Here is a 20,888-nt window from a genome sequence, read left to right on the forward strand (position 1 = left end):
AAGTCCCACCTACTTCAGAAGTGTGTAACAACATTTCTGAACAGGTCAATTAGAAAATATCCATTCTGAGGCAACTCCGACATCCCAATAACAAAATATACTATTTTTGTTCTCTGGATTGTTTTAACTGGTTAGTTTAAAGGGTGTATCAGTTAGTGACAATATGTGACACAAATAGAAATGTTGGATACATAGAAAATGTGAGTATGTGACATACATGCAATTGTCCATGAGCAGTGAAGGCAGCTAGATGGCAGGGGCTACTGTACAACAAAACAGCTAACCAGAGCCCAATAAAGTAACTCTGGCTGCAGAGATGTTTCTACAAGGAATGAGATGGGATTGTTGGGGAGGATGGGATGGGTGGGATGGATGAGATGATGAAATTGATTATCTACAGCAAACTGGAGGGTACAATTATTTAATACAACTTATTATTCAAAGTTTGTGCTAAAAATTAAGATTCACTAGATTTGAATGCTAACATTTTGCCAGGTGAATTAAAATAATATATTGGCATTGATTCCATAGAGATGAAGAGTGGTGCTGGAAAAGCACCGCCTGTCAGGCAGCATCCAAGAGGCAGCAGAATTGATGTTTCGGGCAAAAGTCCTTCATCAGGAATCGATTCCACAGACAAAAGATGATAAGAGTCTATACTCTTCAGAGTTTCTACACAGTTAGATTTCAACAGGCATGCACTGTACTGAATTAAACTCGAGGATGGAGCAATTTTAATGCTTTTTAAAAAAACTTAAAGCCTAAATGGTCATAGAACATGATTAGTAGTTAAAAAGTTATTTGCTTCAATGGTAGAATCTGAAATTATAATAGAGATTTCAAGAAATTGAGTGTCAAATCTTCCTCTGACCTTGAGAAAACATGACCTGTGTGTGACCTGAGCTGCTACTTTTGTCTTTTCATATTCAGGTTGAGTTTGCAGTGTGCGAAGAGTGTGGGTACAGTTCAGTTAGAAAGCCCACGTCAGTTCTCCAACAGTGGATTTTAATTAAATTCCAATTGTATTAAAAGTTGTCAGTCACTCAAACCGTCATTCACTACATATCTCACCTCCAGGCCAAACCCTCCCTGCCCATCCAGTTTTACTGAAAGTTTTCTTACATTTGGTCTCATTATGCATGCTTGACTGAGAACACAGACTCACAAAACAATTTTATCGGGAGATTATGTTTTGACAGCTGGACAGAAATGTTATTGAATTTCCTTGATTAGCATCTTAATCTGGTAAGAATAAATTGTTCTTTCAGTGATCTCAGTGTTTATTTGTATGATCAAGAGGTATGAAGTCTTTGCTTTGATACTTCAATGTCTGTCTGATTGACACTTTTATAGGGTTATAGAAACAGCAGGTTTTTTTTCAAAATAGAACTTGTGATCTTTTTCTAAGTAGTTGTTACTATATGTCCTTTTACTATGTGGTTCATCACTTCTATAAACAGTGAATACTGGATGAATGGGCATGAATGTGCCACATATTGGCTTGCAAGATATGAGGAGCCATGGACAGTGAATGAAAGGCATGAGCTGACACGGAGGCTACATGAAATGGTAGGGGTGCAGCCTTCAGCCAGTGAATGTGATGATGCTCAAGAGTGTGCTCCCTCTTGTGACCCAGTCGCTTTAGGGAGTTTCCCATGGCAACCACAGTAAAAGTTGCTGCTTGCCTCACACATGGCTCCTGTTTAGGTTTGCCACCTCATCACTGGCCCAATTCCCTAATTTGATAGTGAACAGGGAAGCAGCCTGTAAATTAATTGTCGTACTAAGATCACATTGGAATGTGCATCAATGACATGAGCAAGGACAGGACACTGAAATAGTATCAAAGTTTTAAGTTTTTTTAAGTGGGGTCAAGTCTGGTTAACATCATTACGATAATATGAAAGTTAAAGCAATTTTTTCATAGACATGGCATACACATACTCATCATTCCTCTGCAATGCAAGTCTCGCTTCCTCTTCCAGACTTAAAACTTTCTGTTGCACCTCCTCTACATGGTGAGTTTTCACTGTCCTGGTAGCCATACCTCGGAGTTCAGCCTGCAAGATCTGTTGGTTTAGAGTCAGAGTCAGAAAGATGTACACAGCACGGAAACAGACCCTTCAATGCAACTCATCCATGCCGACCAGATATCCCAACCCAATCTATTCCCACCTGCAGAAGAAGAAAATTAATTTTAAAACCATTAAGCTTCCTGAAAACCTTAATCTTTTAAATTTTTATCATTAACAGTAATCAACAAAATACTGTTGCCGTCCTGGCAATTCAGAGAACATTGTATCGTTGTCCTGTTATAATTATACAGCACCAAAGTTCTTCATTGTCTTTTAGCATTTCCAGCTTCTTGGTGCAGAAGTTGCAATATATAATAGTAATGAGTTAATCATTACTATTAACTGCTTATCTTCAAATGTTGTCACAGGACTTTTAATTCCACGTGAGAGGGCAGCAAGGCATTTCAAAAAGAGAACCTCTGAATATTCACTGGCTGAAGGCTGCACTCCTAACCGTTTCATGCAGCCTCCATGTCAACTCATGTCTTTCACTGTCCATGGCTCCTCATATCTTGCACTCTCTCATAACTGCACCCTACAGAGGTGGGCGCACATTTCTTTGTAATGGACAATGAACCCATAACTGCCCAGACTCAGAGGTGATAATGCTATCAATTGTGTCAAAGTTGATACTCATAAGACTCACTTCTGTTTCACAGGTTCCCTGAGTTAAGGCATTCTGTTGACAGATTTCTTGCCCAAATTCAGTAGCATTGGAGCTCTGCTCAGCAGCTTTTGTAAGCATTTTTTTTTGTTGACAGTCTACAGATTATCAAGTTTGCTAATAGCATTTTAAAAAGTAATTCTTGGGATGTAGGCAAAGGTTAGCATTTATCACCAAGAAATGGTTGCCTCCTTATTGCAGCCTGTGTGAAGGGGGCCCTCCAATGCTTTGACAGAATTCAGGGATTTTGACCAAAATTTTAACTCAACTTCTGAGCTGCTCGGTAGTATAATGGAGTTGATCAAAGTTAAGTGAGCAAAAGTTGCAAACTGGCCAGCACAGTTGAAGTGGATGATTGAGGTAAGGTGGGTCAAGTTCATGAATGTGAGAAGCTGTAATAAAGATCTTGACATTGACTTGCTGAAACATAGCCAAAGAATCTTGCAAGAGGCAATAACATATGTGATAGTATATTGAATAGTTCCTATTCAAAATTGCTCCTGTTGGTATAGCAATGATTAGCACTGCTGTTCAGAGTACCAGGGACCCAGGTTTGATTCCAACCTTAGGGTGCCTGCGCAGAGTTTGCACATTCTCCACGTGTCTGCATGGGTTTCCTCCGGGTGTTCCGGTTTCCTCCCACAGTCTAAAGATGTGCAGGTTAGGTGGATTCGATATGCTAAATTGCCCATAGTATCCAGGGATGTGTAGGTTAGGTGGAATAGTCATGGGCAATGCAAAGTTACAGGGTTAAGGTAGGTGACTGGATCTGGGTGGGATGTTCTTCAGAGCGATATGGACTTGATGGGCTGAATGGCCTGTTCCACATTATAGGGATTCTATGATGATTCTTTCTTACAGAACTCTATCATTTTTGAGTATATAGCATTCAGACAAATTCAATTTCTTTTAATTGCATTGAAAACTACACAGAGGTTAACATTTACACAATAATGTTCCAGAATCGTTTAATTACTAGATCGCACCTAAATATAATCATTTTTGCTTTGTGAAGTAGAAATGGGTCAGAGGTCAAATATTTAAGAAAGTAAAAAAAAAGAACTTGGAAAGGAAATTGGATTTGTACAGGGAGACAGAATATTCAAGACAAGTTCAATAAATAAATCCATATAACTTTTCCTTTCATTTTTGTGTGACATGTGAGACAATCTGTTTTACTGCTTTTGCCTTTGCCAAGGGTGTGTTTATGGGTTGTTACAATATTGGAACAGTTGCTGTTCAGTAGCTAAATTATCCTGTAAACTTTTCTAACAGAGTTAAAGTTATATTCATTCTTCTATCTTTTGTTTGTCTTGTTATTGTAGGGTAAAAATAAAGTAGGTTTTGCTTAAAGCCGAATAGTGTAACCCAATTGAATTACATCTAGAACACAGCACCTTAGACTTGCCTTTAAAAAGATAAAAGTTAGGGTCTAGCTGTCTCCTTGATATATTTGAAGGGGGTTTTGTCAGGTCCATAACAACATGTAGGCTCAGGTGAAGTGCTGAAACTTCATGATTACATTACCTTGTGTTGATCTGTTGGCTGGGATTCCAGGAGTGATAACAGGTACAAATCATATTCAGCCTGAAAGATGCAGATTCAGAAGAGAGGTAAAATGGAAAAAGTGAAAACAAATAATAGACAGCATTTTATGTTACAAAGTTAATTTTTTGTAAAAGAAAAAGAAAGCAAACTACATTGCAGAATGAGATTTCCATTTGTTGTTTTCTCTATCTATGTCACTTTCTCCTGGTTCACGTAGGTAGCCATGCACCATTGCTACTTTCTGACAAAATGATATCCATCAGTTTCAAACTTAAACTAGACTTCTTTTATTGAAAAAACCTTGAATAAATAATCACAGACACACTTTCAATTTCAACACCTCATCAATGGTGGCCTTATTTTGTAAATTCAAACGATATTAAATGAAGCCATGCATTTTGTTTCAGTTCAATACATTGTCTGAAATTTCTGAAAGTGTAATGAGAACTATATCATTTTTCTGTCAAGCACACACTTACAAATGTTGACAGAATTTGCTATATTGACTTTACTTTTAAAAAAAGCTTTTGAAATTTTCTTCCTGTGTAAAATTATCTGAAGAAAAGCGATTGAGCAGAAATCACTAAAAGCTAGAAGAAAAATGTTCTATCAATACAGCCGACTCACTCGTGGTGATAAATCCTCGAACATTACTCACAATGCATAACTCAAATTCAGGTCATAGAATCAGAACTTCAACAGCAGTGTTAATTTTAAGATATTAGCTATTTCAATTCTGTGGAATGAAATAGCAATTTAAAAGAAAAATAGAAAATGTGTTTTTAGATATTTATTGAATCTGATGAAAAATTGCATAATTAATGCAAGGGTTTTATATAGAATAAAACATTATAAATGATGGCAATAAATAAATAATGCCATAGAAACCTAGACATGGGAAAAGATTGGTAGAAAAAAATGTGACAAATGTTAACTGCAAAAAGTGGTTAACATAGGAGCTTTATTTTGAAAATCGTGTGGACTATGTTCTTTTTAAATAATTTATGGAGCTAGACAATTAATTAAGTAGTGATTAGAGTGGTGCTGGAAAAGCACTCTAGACTTGTAATTTAGACTCTGATTTCCAACATCTGCAGTCCTTGTTTTTACCTAATTAATATAGTAAGACACTGTGCTCCCTCTCTGGTGTTGCAGGTCTACCTCAAATGGTCAAGAGAGAGCATTTCTGTCCCATATCTAGAGATCATGAATGAGAATTGTTTGGGCATATGTCTAAAATCACATAAATTTGAAACAAGGTGTTTCCAAATGTAATACTCATCCATTCAGAGCAGTTTCCAATATCGATAGAGAAGACAGCATGTAGTAATAATATGGATGCAATGTCACAATCAGTTTGAATTCTTAATAGATTTCAATTACTTATGAAATCAAGCCGATGCTTTACAAAAAGGTTTCCATTCTAGCATTTTTAAAATTTAAAAAAAAGTATTCTGTAAGTCTTTAAAGGTAGCTTTACATACAACTAATATAATTACAGACTATTCTTTACAAAGAAGCCTCTTGACTAGGATAAATTAGACACTTTCAAAACAGAATAGATTCCATCGACAGGGATATATGCAGGTTTAATTATGATGAATGAAGCTATTATGGACCTTTTCAGCAACATCACAAAATCCATTTACAAGCATAACTGTATGCATTATTCGAAAAGGAAGAAGTGAGTCCGTGAAAATGAAAAGGGATTACCATCTCTCAAATGGCAGCCTCACACTGTATCCACAATCTTCATTCACAAACCTTTGAAGGATAGTGCAAATCTTAATAATTATTTATGGAGATATTATAAAGTATTTTGACAAAAAAGCAGAGATCGGTAATAGTCTTTCTGCTTATGATCAAGAATGTACAGAATAAAAAAAACTCATTCAACTCATTTGAACTCACTCCTTCCAGCAGACAAGCTGCATTTTACCACAGTAGACCTGCAAGCTTCATTTAATCAGAGGACAGAAGTGAATAATTGTAGCTCAAGGAGATATGATAGTGTGGGCACTTGAAACAGAGACAATACTATATACAGGAAATATTTGGCCCAACATTGTGACTTAGAAGTAAATGATATCAGCAGAAAATATTTATGTGATATGCACTCACGGATACATTTTACTGATGTATTATAACCACAAACATGGTATACTTATGAGTGCTGTGATGAAAGTTATTGTTTTCAGTATTGTGCCAGTTTGAAAGAGAAAAAAGATTAATACCGAAAGAAACCTTGCACCCAAGTATAGCTTTATAAGACTGGGTAGACCTGCTGGCATACAGAATTCAATGTGAACAAGTATTTAGCATATTTTAGCAGAAAGAATGCTGGGAGGGTTGATCTAAGTGTGCTAACATTGTAAAAAGGAGAGAGAGCTAGAGGTTCAGATGAGGAAATTCTGCCTCCTCTGCTCATGGTCATCTTTCCCAGAACTCCATATCTGAAATTCAATAAAACTTCTGACCCTGTCACTAAGCCAAATGCTTATCAAGGTCAGGCATGACATCTCATGTGGCCTTGAAAAGTATAAAATATCTATCCTTGCCTTGCTAGACAATTCTCCTCTGACGTCTTTCCACTGTAATACAACTGGGTGACACTACACTCATTTGGCCCATTCAAATTATCAAGTCACAGCCAGAAAATCAAAAAACAATAGTTTCTCTTCCCACTGCTGCATCTTCATGCCTGGTGACCCAGGATCTATATTTGGCACATTGCCCTTTCTCATCTACTTGCCCATCAGTAATATCATCCAAAAATATGTTTCACGTGTGCCATGCTGACATTTAGCACTACCTCATCATCAGTTTTCTAATTTTCTTTCCACATGCCTGGGAATGATTTCTGGAAGTTTGTCAGCACACCAATTGCGGTACTCTGACTGCTGAATACAGAACTTGGTAAAGTTTAGAGGGAATTTTGCTCACTGCCACTTCTCTCAATGCCTGTAAGGTTGAAAATTTGTTAATTTGAAATCTGGTACTAAATATAAATTAGCTCCAGCTAAGCATTACAAAGACTAAAGTCTCTCCATAAACTCTATTCCCCAGCCACCAAGTCTAACCTCCTCTTTTCCCCAGGCAATTTGCAATTTTGATGTCATACTTGACTCAGAAATAAGATTCTTATCACATATCCACATCCACACTGATTGCTTATTTCAGTGACTTAACATTTTCAAATTGTGCCACTGTCTCAGCTAGTCTGCTAATGAAGCACTCATTGACACCTTTACTATTTCAAGATTTGCCTTTTTCAATGTATTCCTGGCTTCTCTACCATGTTCTACCCTGCAGTAGAGTTATATAGGATGAAGACAGGCCCATTGGCCCAAGCTGGTCCATGCCAACCAAAATGTTCATCCACGCCAACGCCATTTCCCTGCACTTAGCCCATATCCTTCTAATCCTTTCCTATCGCTGTATTTGTCCAAATGCCTTTAGATGTTGTTAATGTACCCATCTCAACCACATCTGCCGGCAGCTCATTCCATATGCACATTATTCTCTGTGTAACAAGGTTGCCCCTCAGGTTCCCTTTTATTCTTTCTCCTCTAACCTTAAACTGATGTTGTCTAATCCTTGATTCCCCAACGCTAGGAAAAAGAATGAGTGCATTCACACTATCAATGCCTCTTCTAAGGTCCTGGCAACTTTATAAGGTCCCCTCTCAGTCTCCTACACTCTTTAAAAAAAAGTCCCAACTTGTCCAACCTCTCCCTACAACTCATTGAGACCTGGCAACAACCCCATAAAGTTCTTCTGCATTTCTTTCAGCTTAATAATATCCTTCCTACAACAAGGTAGCCAAAACTGAACACAATACTCCAGTGCGGCCTCACCAATGTCCTATATAACTGCAACATAACTTCCTAACTTCTATACTCAATGCCCTGCCTGATGAAGGCCAGTGTACCAAAAGCCTTTTTCACCTTCCACCTGTGACTCCACTTTCAGAGAACTGTGAACCTGAGCTCTAAGATCCTTCTGTTCCACTCTCCTCCTTAAGGCCCTACCATTCACCATGAAACTCTGACCTTGATTTGACTTTCCAAAATGCAATACCTCACATTTATCTACATTAAACTTAATTTGCCATTTCTCGGTCCACTTCCCCAGATGATCAAAGTCCTGCTGCAATTTCTGATAACCTTCCTCACTGTCCATGATACTGCCTATTTTAGTGTCATCAACAAACTTGCTAATCATGCCTTGTACATTCTCATCCAAATCATTGATATAGATAAAAACAGTAATGGGTCCAGCACCGACCCGAGGCACTCCACTACTCACAGGCCTTCTGTCCGACAAGCATCCTTCCACTATTACCATCCGCTTACTCCCATCAAGCCAATTTGCCAGCTCACCCGGGATTCCATGTGATCTAACCTTCCAGAGCAGCCTACCATGTTGCACCTTACCAAAGGCCTTACTGAAATCCATATAGACTATGTCTACCACCTTTCCTTCATCAACCTTCCTAGTCACTTCATCAAATAACTCTAACAAATTTGTATGGCATGATCTCTCCCATGCACAAAGTTATGCTGACTACTCCCAATCAAACCCTACCTTTCCAAATACATGTAAATCTTGTCCCTCAGAATCTTCAAGTAATTTAACTACCACAGATGTTAGGCTTACTGGTCTATAATTCCCAGGCTTTTCTTTGCAGCCCTTCTTGAATATTGGCACAACATTTGCTACCCTCCACTCTTTTGGGACCTCACCCGTGGCTAACAATAATGCAACAATGTCAACCAGGGTCCCTGCAAATTCTTCTCTCACCTCTTGCAGTGTTCTAGGATATATCTAGTCAGAACCAGTAGAATTATCCAACTTCATACATTGTAATACATCCAACATGTGATATGGACCTTGCTCAAGATATTACCACTAACTGCCTCAAGTTCCCAAGTCCCCAGGTCTTCATGTTTTTCTCCATGGTAAACACAGAGGATAAACATTCATTGCGAACCTCACCCATCTCCTGCGGTTCTACGCATTGGTCCTTGAGGTGCCCTATTAACACTCTGGCTGTTCTTTTTCCTTTATAATACCTAAAGTACCACTTTGGATTCACCCTAATATTCTCAGCCAAGGGTATCACGTGACCCCTTTTGCCCTCCTGATTTCCTTCTTCAGTTAACTCCTGCATTCCCTGTATACCTCCAGTGGTTCCCTTGATCCAAGCTGCCTGTACATGAGCCACACCTCCTTTTTCCTGGTCAAAGCCTCAATAAAACCTAGAGTTTGTCAAATACTGTTCATGTCCTAACTTGAAGCAAATCCTACTTATCCACTACCCCTGAACTGTACTTGTTTTCAGTTAAGATATTCTTTAATTTTAAAATATTCATCCTTGTTTACCACGCATGGTCTTGCCCCTCTCTTTCTATAAATCTCTGCCAGTCTTACAATTTTATAAAATAGTTTTAGTCTCCTTCTGGTCTCTTGAGCGCTCCGAATTTTTTATCATACCATTATTAGTGGCCGTGCCTTTAGCTGCCATGTGCCTAAGGTCTGGATTTCCCTCCATAAGTTTCTCTACTTGTCCCTCCTCCTTTAAAATGTGCTGAACTGGTATCTTGTGATGAAACATTGGGGATCATCATTAATTTTTCTTTATGCGAGGCACAGTCAAATTTTGCTACATATCACCCATGTGAACAACCTTGGGATGTTTCGGGCATTTTATGAAAACAAGTTGCTGTTGTATGATCATGGAGATGATTCATAGAAACCAAAAATATATTCACTTAAAATAAAAGAGGGATACAAGAGAAAAGTACTTTATGACAATAACTGCTATTATTTTATGTGGTCTGAGGAGATAATCGAGACCTCATGGAACGATGCATATATTAATTAATAGTTAATTGGGTGTGAGTTGGTTCTATAGATTTGGGGAGCTAGTAGTCAGTGGGGTATGAATTTTATAGAATGCACTGAACTGAAATAAAATTCCCATTAAAAGAATGGACTTGAACTCTGTTTCACAACAGTCATTTTCTCATGTAGGAGAGAATGGTTGAGTCAAAATGTAATGTTTTGGTATATAATTACCTATTCCTCTTTTCTGAACATCAGCCTTGTAATCAGTGAAAGACTAAAGTAACCATGTGGACTTGAGTTACTTCTTTCACAAAGAGGAAGGAAAGTACGGCCTTAGCACTTTTGTTACCCTACAAAAGCAGGATAAAAATCAAAGTTATTTTGAAATTAGACCCTGATGATTTGAACCCAGATGAAAATTTAGACAAATTGTCAACTTTCATGGACAAAATTTATCAATAAGATCATTTACTGATTTATGAGGCCCGGACAGATTTTGATAATTTTTTTAAAAACTGAGGATAGTACTATGGGAGAGTACATAATGCAATTAAGTAGATTCTATGCAAAACCGTGGAATTTTCAAATGATATTTCAGTAATCTGATCTGGCATTTAAGTTATTGGACTTTGTCAAAGTATCAAATATGGACAGATTTCTTGTTCAGATAATTTTGATGAGAGGTAAATTTGTGGATAAACTTAAACTGTTGATCAAATGTCAGGAGCATTAACAGATTCCTAGAAAAGGATTCCTTTCCTTCAGCGTCCATAATGCAAAGACAGCAACTGGCAATACTACTGAAAATGGAATAGATGGGCAACAGTACGAAAGGAAAACCGTAACAAAGAGAAATAAGGACAGAAATGCTCTTGGTTGTTTTGGGCAAACAGAATTTGGGATTTACGATGAGTGAGCAAACCCCAGCAATGCTCAGGGTGTAGTCAATCAAATTTTAGATGCAATTCAAAATACCATTACACCATGAACTGTCCGATAGTGTACAACAGAGTAATTTAAACTAAATATGAAATGGACGATTTGGAGGAAGAAGTTGAATACACAGATCAAAGAGAGGACATTGTAATGGTCACAAAGTTTCAGCTCATTGATGAATGTGATGGTGGCAGACTCTTCTACTTGTGCACTGTTAAACAGTGGGTAGAATAGACTGGATAAACTGCTGCCTAGACTTTCGGTGTAATAAGAATCAGGACAAAGTTAAAGAATTTGGGGGTTTCATTAGTTTCGAATTTGGAGATGATGACACACTAAAATCTTTGAAAAGGGTGATCATTCTTTGTAAAATAGCCAAAATCAATAATTTTATGAGTACAAATGCAGTATCCAGTGAAATACTGCTGATATAAGGCAGGCCAGTGATGAAGAAAGCATACCCAGTTTTACCAAGCTTTTGTATTTGGAAAAATTGAATTTGTGATTTACATAATCAGGAAACAATTGTACTCCTTTACTAGGACATAGCCTCTCCACTGAAGAAATTAAATAAGCGACATTAATATCAATGGTAGAAACTTAGAAGACAAAAATTATATTGTAATTTGCCCATCAAGCCTCCAAAAACATTATAACTTTCAGGAGAGAATGCAGTAATAAGGGTTGAATTAGTAAGAAATTCTGAACGACACAGTCACAGATAGTAAGATTAATCTTAGCAAGTGATTTCATTGGAGGTAATGCTTGAAGGATAAAGGTATAGAAAAAAAAATTCATTTTACATTTTGTAGTTTTGGCAACCACATTTTGTCAGACGACAAGAATTCATCGTAAAGTTGATAAAATAACTGTGGTTAAGGTAATGGAAAAAAGTGAATAGGAACCAGACATAGACCACTAGCAAAATTTCTCACACATAATAGAAGGGAAGTTGCTAACAATGAATTCTGAGATTCATGTGAATATGAACATAATAAGCATGAATACTGTAGCAGCAATCACTTTTAACAATGGGATAATCAAAATGAACCGTGCATTACAAAACAAACAACTCACAAAATTTTGACAAATCGGTGAAACCATAAATTATCATCTACACTAATACAGGCTGTCCATGCTGAGGATTTTTTGCTGTTGGCTGGAGGACATAATCTAGATCAGTTTGCTTTTAGGTAAGAATTCTGAAGTTCCATCACTAATGGGTAAGGGGCTACAAGTAGCTCTATGTTTTTCCAAGAATGGAGCAGAAAGACATTCATTGAAGCCGAAATTTCAGAAAGAATTTATCAAAGCTTAAGGTACAAATTAAGGCTATGAGCAACCAGTTCAATCAGGAGGGTGTGGACTATTGCATGGGAGAGGGGCTTAAACAATGGACAGACCTGGAGAAGGTTATTGATAAAGACAACTAGCAGAAAGTGAGGACTGCAGATGCTGGAGATCAGAGCTGAAAAATGTGTTGCTGGAAAAGCGCAGCAGGTCAGGCAGCATCAAAGGAGCAGGAGAATCGACGTTTCGGGCATAAGTCCTGAAGAAGGGCTTATGCCCGAAACGTCGATTCTCCTGCTCCTTTGATGCTGCCTGACCTGCTGCGTTTTTCCAGCAACACATTGTTCAGCTATTGATAAAGCCAAGAAAATAATAATTGGACAGCATGGGAGCCTGACTGTTCAGGTATTCTCTTCAAGACTGCTTGATATAGATAGCAGGTTTGCAAATATTGAAGGAGTTATAGAAAATAACTGGGAACCAAGTATCTCTCACACCAAAATGCTGCAGAGCTGTCAGAATCAAATTGTGCAATAACAGTTTGTCTGATGAAGGACAAATCAGTACCGATGGGGCCATTTGAGGCCACTGGTCAAAAAAGAGAAAGTGAGAACTGCATATGCTGGAGAAGTCAAGAGTCCAAAAGGGTAGCGCTGGAAAAGCACAGCAGGTCAGGCAGCATCCAAGGAGCAGCACAGTTGACATTTTGGATGTCAGATGTCTTCTTCCATGGGATCCTTCAACCACACGGAATTAACATCAATCTCACCAGTTTCCAAATCTCCCCTTTCCTCACCTCATCTCACATCCAACTCTGTAACTCAGCTTTTTGACCTGTCCATCTTCCTTCCCACCTATCCACTCCACCCTCTCCACTGATCTATCACAATTACCCCCCTACCTGCTGCCACCTATCACCTTTCTACCTACCTTCCCCTCAGCCCCAGTCCCACCTCCCTATTTATCTCTTAACCCCCTTCCCCCTCCATATTCCTGGTGAAGGGCTTTTGCCCAAAACATCGAATCCTCTGCTCCTCGGATGCTCCTGACCTGCTGTGCTTTTCCAGCACCACCCTTTTCTACTCTGGTCAAAAACAACAACTGCCAGAGGTGGATACTAAAGTCAAATATTTAGCAGATGGGTTAGCCAATGGAGAATTGTGGCTATTATATGCAGAGCAGGGAAGGGCAGTGAAAAATATAAAAGCTAGATAAATATACTGGGTGAGGTGCAGGTGGTTAGATCCATGAAGATGTTAGGAATATGAAGTACACAAAGGAAAGGCAATAAAACATTTTCTTAGTCCAATAATGCACCAGGGAGTGAACATGCCCCTGGAAAGAGATCATAGTTTCTTGAAAAAATCCTATTAATACGAGGGGGGTCAATCAAACAGTAGCAGTCTAGAAAGAGATAGAAGGCAAAATAATTTAAATAAAGTCAGAAGTCACATGACACCAAGTTATAGCCCAACAGGTTTATTTGAAGTCACAAGCTTTCCTTCGTCAAAGCATCTGAAACAATATAGGCAGAGGGGCCAAGACATTAGTTCACTTTGAGAGACAGAATGGGTGATTTGGCCCCTTTTGCTGTAAAATTATTTGATTCAACGTACCCATTTTTAACTTATACATAATGAAAACAACAAATTTTACAATTTTCTGACTGTAAATTACCTTGATTTCTCTTAAGATTTCACAAAGTATTGGTGAGTCCTGACAGATGTCCTCAAATACATCACTAAAAACCTGAAGACGTCTCAAATTTGGTCCAGGGAGATGGTCTATCTTCATCAGCTCCTATATTTGTAATGTAATAAATTAAATTACCGATTAAAATGGAGATCAATCATAAGGTAAACTAGGATACTTAGGTAGTACAACAACTTGAAATAAACTTTGACAAATAAGACAAAAATACTTGAACAACTATAATAACTGCATAGATAAGTTAAAACATTTGGGCAGTCCTGGTCTATGCAGTCAGATCCTTTCCACTGTTTCAGTCACATTCTTTATTCTTCATCAAAACACAGAAAATAGGAGCAAGTCATTTGGTCCCTCGAGTCTATTCTGCCATTCTTAAGATCATGACCTTCCAACCCTTTTATTTATTCATTCACAGGATATGGGCATCGCTGGCTAGGCCAGTATTCGTTGCCCATCCCTAACTGCCAGAATTGTAGTTGAGAGTCAACCCAACAAATTTAATAGCCTGTTCCTGCTTTAACCCCATATTCTTTGATCCTTTTAGCCTCAAGTGCTACATCCAACTCCTTCTTGAAATCATATCATGTTTTGGGCTCAGCTAATTTCAGTGGTAGCTAATTCCAAAAGCTCACCACTTTTCAGGCGAAGAAATTTCTTCTCATCTCAGTCCTAAATGTATCATATCAGCCCTGTATCATTACAATGTGACCCTAAAATTAGAACTTAGAAAGTTCTGGACTTTCCCACCACTGGGAACATCCTTTCTGCATTTACCCTTTCTAGTCCTGTTAGAATTCTATAGATTTCCATGAAGATCTCCCTCATTCCTCTTCACTTCTTTGAATACAGTCTTAACTTATTCGACCTCTTCCCATACGTCAGTCCCACCATTCCAGGAATCAGTCTGATGCACCTTTGTTGTACTCCCTCTCGTGCAAGAACATCCTTCCTCAAATAAGGAGGCCAAAACTGCACACATTATTCCAGGTGTGGCCTCATTAAGGGCTTGTATATTTGCAGCAAGATATCCCTGAGAATCACAGAATCCCTACAATTCAGATAGCAGACCATTTATCCCACTTAGTTCTGCACTCTCTGAAGAGCTACCACACCCCTACCCTATCTCCATAATCCAGCATTTACCCACCTAGCCTAAACAACTCTACTACAGCTACACCACGGACAAATTTACCATGGCCAGTTCATCTAATCTGCACATGTTTGAACTGTGGGAGGAAACCAGAATACTCAGAGAAAACTCACACTGACATGGCGAAAAGACGCAAATTCCACACAGATAATCACTCAAGGCTGGAACTGAACCTGAGTCCCTGCCACTGTGAAACAATTGTTTAATCACGGAGCCACCATGCCACTCTGCTCCTTACTTGAATTATGAAGACCAATATATTATTTGCCTTCTTTACCACGTGCTGCACCTTGAGCAACTGGTATATGTGGCCACCCAGGTCTTATTGCACATTCATTGCTATCAGTTTATAGCCATTTAAGTATTAATCTACCTTCCCATTTTGGCTACCAAAGTGCATAGCCTTACATTCAACCACATTATATTCCATCTGCCCATTTACGAGCTTGTCAAATCACACAGAAACATTTCTGCACTCTCCTCAAAGTTCAATCTCTCACCCAGCTTTGTCATCTGCAAATGTGGAGTTGTTACATTAAGTTCTCTCATCCAAATCATTAATATATATTGTGAACAGCTGTAGTCCTAGCACTGTTCCCTGTGGTACGCCAGTATGTCTGCCATTCCGAAACAGACACATTTATTCCTACTCTTTATTTCCTTCCTGCCAACCAGTTCTCTATTCATCTCAGTATTTGCCTCTAATCTATAAGATCTGTTTCGGCGTCTATAGAATCTTGGAATATGCCCATCAATGCCTTCACTATTTATAGAGCCAATTCCTTAGGTACTCTGACTTATAGGTTATCGGTGATTTTTTTCAGCCATCAATCCCATCAATTTCCCCAATGCTATTTCCCCACGAAAACTGATTTCCTCAGTTTCTTCTGCTCATTAAACCCTGCATTACCCAACCTGTTATTTGTATCTGCCTTTGTAAACAAAGAATCAAATTATGCATTTAGTTGGTCATCACCCCCAGCAAAGATTGTTATCTCCCACAACAGAAGTGAAACTATTACTATTTTGCATTCAGAACAATCCCAGTCCTACACTTTCCTATAATGCATTTAAAAAAAACTCGAGATTTTCAACAAGGTTTGGTTAGAATTTAATTCATCAAAATTCTTCATCAATTCCCCACAGTTTGCTTTAAATTACAGCCCTTTATAGTTTAACTCAATTATACCAGCTGCAATCACTTGTTTAAACTGCTTTCCAAATGTGTGCCCAGTTCCAGGTGATAATTCCAAATTTAAAAAAAACTCCCCACAAACTGTTTCCTGTTGTTGCAGAAGGTATAAATTAATTTTTGGATATTGTGTAAAATGGGTGACACTGCATGAACTATCTTTTATAAAACACATGCCATATTCCTTTTTTATCCAAGTCAATGGTATTTATTTTGGCAGAATCTAACGGGCACAATGCAATACCATTCATTTTAGAATCCTAATAGTGCAGTAAGAGGCCATTCAGCCCATTCAGTCTGCACCAACCCTCCAAAGAGCATTCCACCCAAACCCACCACATCTCCTCAAATGGGGATTTTGCCAAGAATAATCCACCTATCTCTGAACATGACAGGGCAATTTAGCATGGCCAATCCACATAAATTGCAGAAAAGAATCATGTGAACACATCAACTGCAAAATACTTGAGAGGAAAATATACCCATTTGTTTTATTTTACCCCTTTGGATGATGTAGTGTCTACATAATGGCTTGTTTTTTCCTTCCTAAGTTTAATATTCTAAAAGGAGCCACTAAAAAATGTAAGCACTATCCCAAGAGTGAGAATTGAAACATAAACATTGATAAATTGAAATCTGTCTGCTTTTCCACCAGGTTAAAAAAAAACACCTTATATTAGAGTAAATTCACTTTTAACAAAATGAATATTCAATCTAATTATGGGACTGGGGAATTCCGCAAATAGTCAGACATACTTAACCTACAGAATTTGCCACAGCCCTTATGCTATTTTCCTCCCTATTTTGATCTTCAGGTACGGCATTAGACATAACAGTGCAGCCACAAAATATTACCATCCCTTACATGAGTTAGCTTCCACTCATGCTTTGCTACTGCTTTGTAACCAGTCAGTGCCTCTCTATCTAGAAGATCTTGCTTCATTAGGATATTTTTCTCGAATTCGAGCAGCTTACTGAATTGGTCCTTCCTCGTCAGCCCAATCAAGTAAGATTCAACAAAATGGTCCTGACCATGGGCACTATATGATCTTGTACACTTCTGCAGTCGAGGCTTTATGAGCATGAGGGTCGATAGTTCCAATTCCTCTTTGGCAAGACGATCTGATACAGTTTGTGCCTCAGTGTGTGGGGATTCTGAACGTGGCTTGTTTTGTGGGATTGCTGAACCACTGCAGATATTCTGAGAGGTTCTGGCACTACTTTGGTTGAGATGATTGCAGATAGGGCTCAGACGTGCAGGCTTTTTTGGCACCGTACTACTCATCAGGTGACAGTCTACAAATGCAGCTGTCATTTTCTTAACAGTGGCATCACTTAACTGCTGAAAAGACCTGTACTTTTTATCTTTCTTAAAAGGAGCAGGTTTTGTTGCACTCTTCCATAACACTGAGGTATCGTGATGCCTTGGTATTTTATGCAGGTTCCTATGGTTTAAATGTCCAAAGCTGTAGGCATGAATGTCAGCTTTCTGAGACTTCTCCAACTGATGGAGTAGTTGTCGGAGTGTTTTCTTTTGTGGGTCAGAATACTCCTTTGAGTTATTCTTCATTGATGTCATTGTTTCAGTGAAGTAAAACCTGAAAAATTTATAACATAAAATAAAATATCAATCTGATATGGAAATTTTACATTAACTGCTCAATCTGCAAAATATCTATGAAAAAGTTTCTTGCTAAATTTTGTATTATGTATTAAGTCAGAACTTGAACTTGTTCCACTATCCATATTTACATAGAGTCATACAGATGAAATAGACTCTTCAGTCCCTCTCAGCCATACCAACCAGAATCTAGTTCCATTTGCTAGCATTTAGCCTATATTCCTCTAAACCCTTCCTTTTCATATACCCATCCAGGTGCCTTTTAAATTTTGTAATTGTATCACCCTCTACCGCTTCCTCTGGCAGCTCCTTCCATACACGCACCACCCTCTGCGAGAAAATGTTGCCTCTTAAGCCCCTTTCATATCTTTCCCCTCGCACCCTAAATCTATGCCCTCAAGTTCTGGATTCCCCCACCCCAGGGAAAAGACCTTGTCTATTTACCCTATCCATGCCCCTCAGGATTTTATAAACCTCGATAAGGTCACCCCTCAGCCTTCGATGCTGCAGAGAAAACAGCCCCAGCCTCTTCAGCAACTCCCTATATTTCAAACTGGCAACATCTTTGTAAATCTTTTCTGAATACTTTCAATTTTTACAACATACTTCCTATAGGAGACAGACCACAATTGCATACAATATCCCAAAAGTGGTCTAATCAATGTCCTATCCAGCCACAACACGACCTCCTAACTCCAATACTCAATGCCTAACCAATAAAGAAACGCATACCAAACACCTTCTTCCCTATCCTATCTACCTGTGACTCCATTTTCAAGAAGCTATGAACCTGCATTCCAAGTTCCCTTTGTTCAGCAATACTCCCCAAGACATTATCATTAACTGTATAAGTTCTGCTCTGATTTGCCTTTCCAAAATGTAGCACTTCACATTTATCTAATTAAATCCATTTACCACTCCTCGGCTCATTGGCCCATTTGATCAAGATCCCGTTGTACTCTGAGGTAATCTTCTTCGCTGCCTACAACACCTCCAATTTTGGTGTCATCTGCAAACTTACTAACTATATCTCCTATATTCATGGCCAAATAATTTATATAAATGACAAAAAGCAGTGGACTCAGTACCTATCCTTGTGGCACACCATAGGTCACAGGCCTCTAGTCTGAAAGGTAACCCTCCACCACCACCACACTCTGTCTAATATCTTTGAGCCAATTCTGTATCCAAATAGTATGTTCTCCCTGCATTCCATGTGATCTAACCTTGCTAACCAGTTTTCCATGAGAAATCTTGTCAAATGCCTTACTGAAGTCTATATAGATCACATCTACTGCTCTGCCCTCATTGATCCTCTTTGTTACTTCTTCAAAAAACTCAATCAGGTTAGTAAGACATGATTTCCCACGCACAAAGCCATGTTGACTATCCCTAATCAGTCCTTGCCTTTCCAAATACATGTAAATCCTGTCCCTCAGGATTCCCTCCAACAACTTGGATGAGGGTAAAGCAGTAGATGTTGTGTATATGGATTTTAGTAAGGCGTTCGATAAGGTTCCCCATGGTAGGCTAATGCTAAAACTTCGGAGGTATGGCATTGAGGATACATTAGAGGTTTGGATTAGGAATTGGCTGGCTGGAAGGAGACAGAGGGTAGTAGTTGATGGATTATGTTCATCTTGGAGCGCAGTTACTAGCGGTGTACCACAAGGATCTGTTTTGGGACCATTGCTTTTTGTTATCTTTATAAATGATCTAGAGGAAGGACTTGAAAGCTGGGTAAGCAAGTTTGCGGATGACACAAAAGTCGGTGGAGTTGTGGATAGTGAGGAAGGAAGTGGTAGGTTACAGCGGGATATAGATAAGTTGCAGAGCTGGGCGGAAATGTGGCAAATGGAATTCAATGTAGCTAAGTGCGAAGTCGTTCACTTTGGTAGGAATAACAAGATGATGGATTACTGGGCTAATGGTAGGCTACTTGGTAGTGTGGATGAGCAGAGGGATCTTGGTGTCCATGTACACAGATCTCTGAAAGTTGCCACCCAGGTAAATAGTGCTGTGAGGAAGGCATATGGTGTACTGGGCTTTATTGGCAGAGGAATTGAGTTCCGGAGTCCTGAGGTCATGTTGCAGTTGTATAAGACTCTGGTGCGGCCTCATCTGGAGTATTGTGTGCAGTTTTGGTCGCCATACTATAGGAAGGATGTGGAAGCTTTAGAACGAGTGCAGAGGAGGTTTACCAGGATGTTGCCTGGAATGGTAGGAAAATCTTATGAGGAAAGGCTGAGGCACTTGGGGCTGTTCTCATTGGAGAAGAGAAGGTTTAGGGGAGATCTGATAGAAGTGTATAAGATGATTAGGGGTTTAGATAGGGTAGATACTAAGAACCTTTTACCGCTAATGGAGTCAGGTGTTACTAGGGGACATAGCTTTAAATTAAGGGGTGGTAGGTATAGGACAGATGTTAGGGGTAGATTCTTCACACAGCGGGTTGTGAGTTCATGGAATGCCCTGCCCGTATCAGTGGTGAACTCTCCTTCTTTATGGTCATTTAAGCGGGCATTGGATAGGCATTTGGAAGTTATTGGGCTAGTATAGGTTAGGTAGGATTCGGTCGGCGCAACATCGAGGGCCGAAGGGCCTGTACTGCGCTGTATCCTTCTATGTTCTATGTTCTATGTTCTAACTTACCTAACACTGACGTTAGCTCACCGGTCTATAATTCCCTGGCTTTTCCTTCTCACCTTCCTTAAATAGTGACCCCACATTAGCCAACCTTCAGTCTTCCGGCACCTCATCTATGGCTAACGAGAGTAGAAATATCTCAGCAAGGTGCCCAGCAATCATTTCCCCAGCTTCCCACATAGTTCTAGAGTACGTCTGATCAAGTC

The 20,888-nt window shown here is 38.9% G+C and overlaps 1 protein-coding gene across 2 annotated transcripts in view; it reads right to left on the bottom strand.

Moving 5' to 3' along the window:
• Positions 1-20,888, bottom strand: part of LOC132819483 (uncharacterized protein C6orf118-like) — a 63,197-nt gene that overhangs the window by 22,112 nt on the left and 20,197 nt on the right. For both annotated transcript variants that reach the window (XM_060831015.1, XM_060831016.1), the window contains exons 2-5: positions 17,281-18,013; positions 14,041-14,163; positions 4,267-4,326; positions 1,945-2,069 (exon numbers count right to left, since the gene is read on the bottom strand). In XM_060831015.1, coding sequence (XP_060686998.1) covers positions 1,945-2,069; positions 4,267-4,326; positions 14,041-14,163; positions 17,281-17,994 — 1,022 coding nt within the window. In that variant the 5' untranslated portion in view covers positions 17,995-18,013. The remainder of the gene's footprint in view (positions 1-1,944; positions 2,070-4,266; positions 4,327-14,040; positions 14,164-17,280; positions 18,014-20,888) is intronic.

The sequence above is a fragment of the Hemiscyllium ocellatum genome, chromosome 10 (genome assembly GCF_020745735.1).
Source record: "Hemiscyllium ocellatum isolate sHemOce1 chromosome 10, sHemOce1.pat.X.cur, whole genome shotgun sequence".
Taxonomy (NCBI): domain Eukaryota; kingdom Metazoa; phylum Chordata; class Chondrichthyes; order Orectolobiformes; family Hemiscylliidae; genus Hemiscyllium; species Hemiscyllium ocellatum.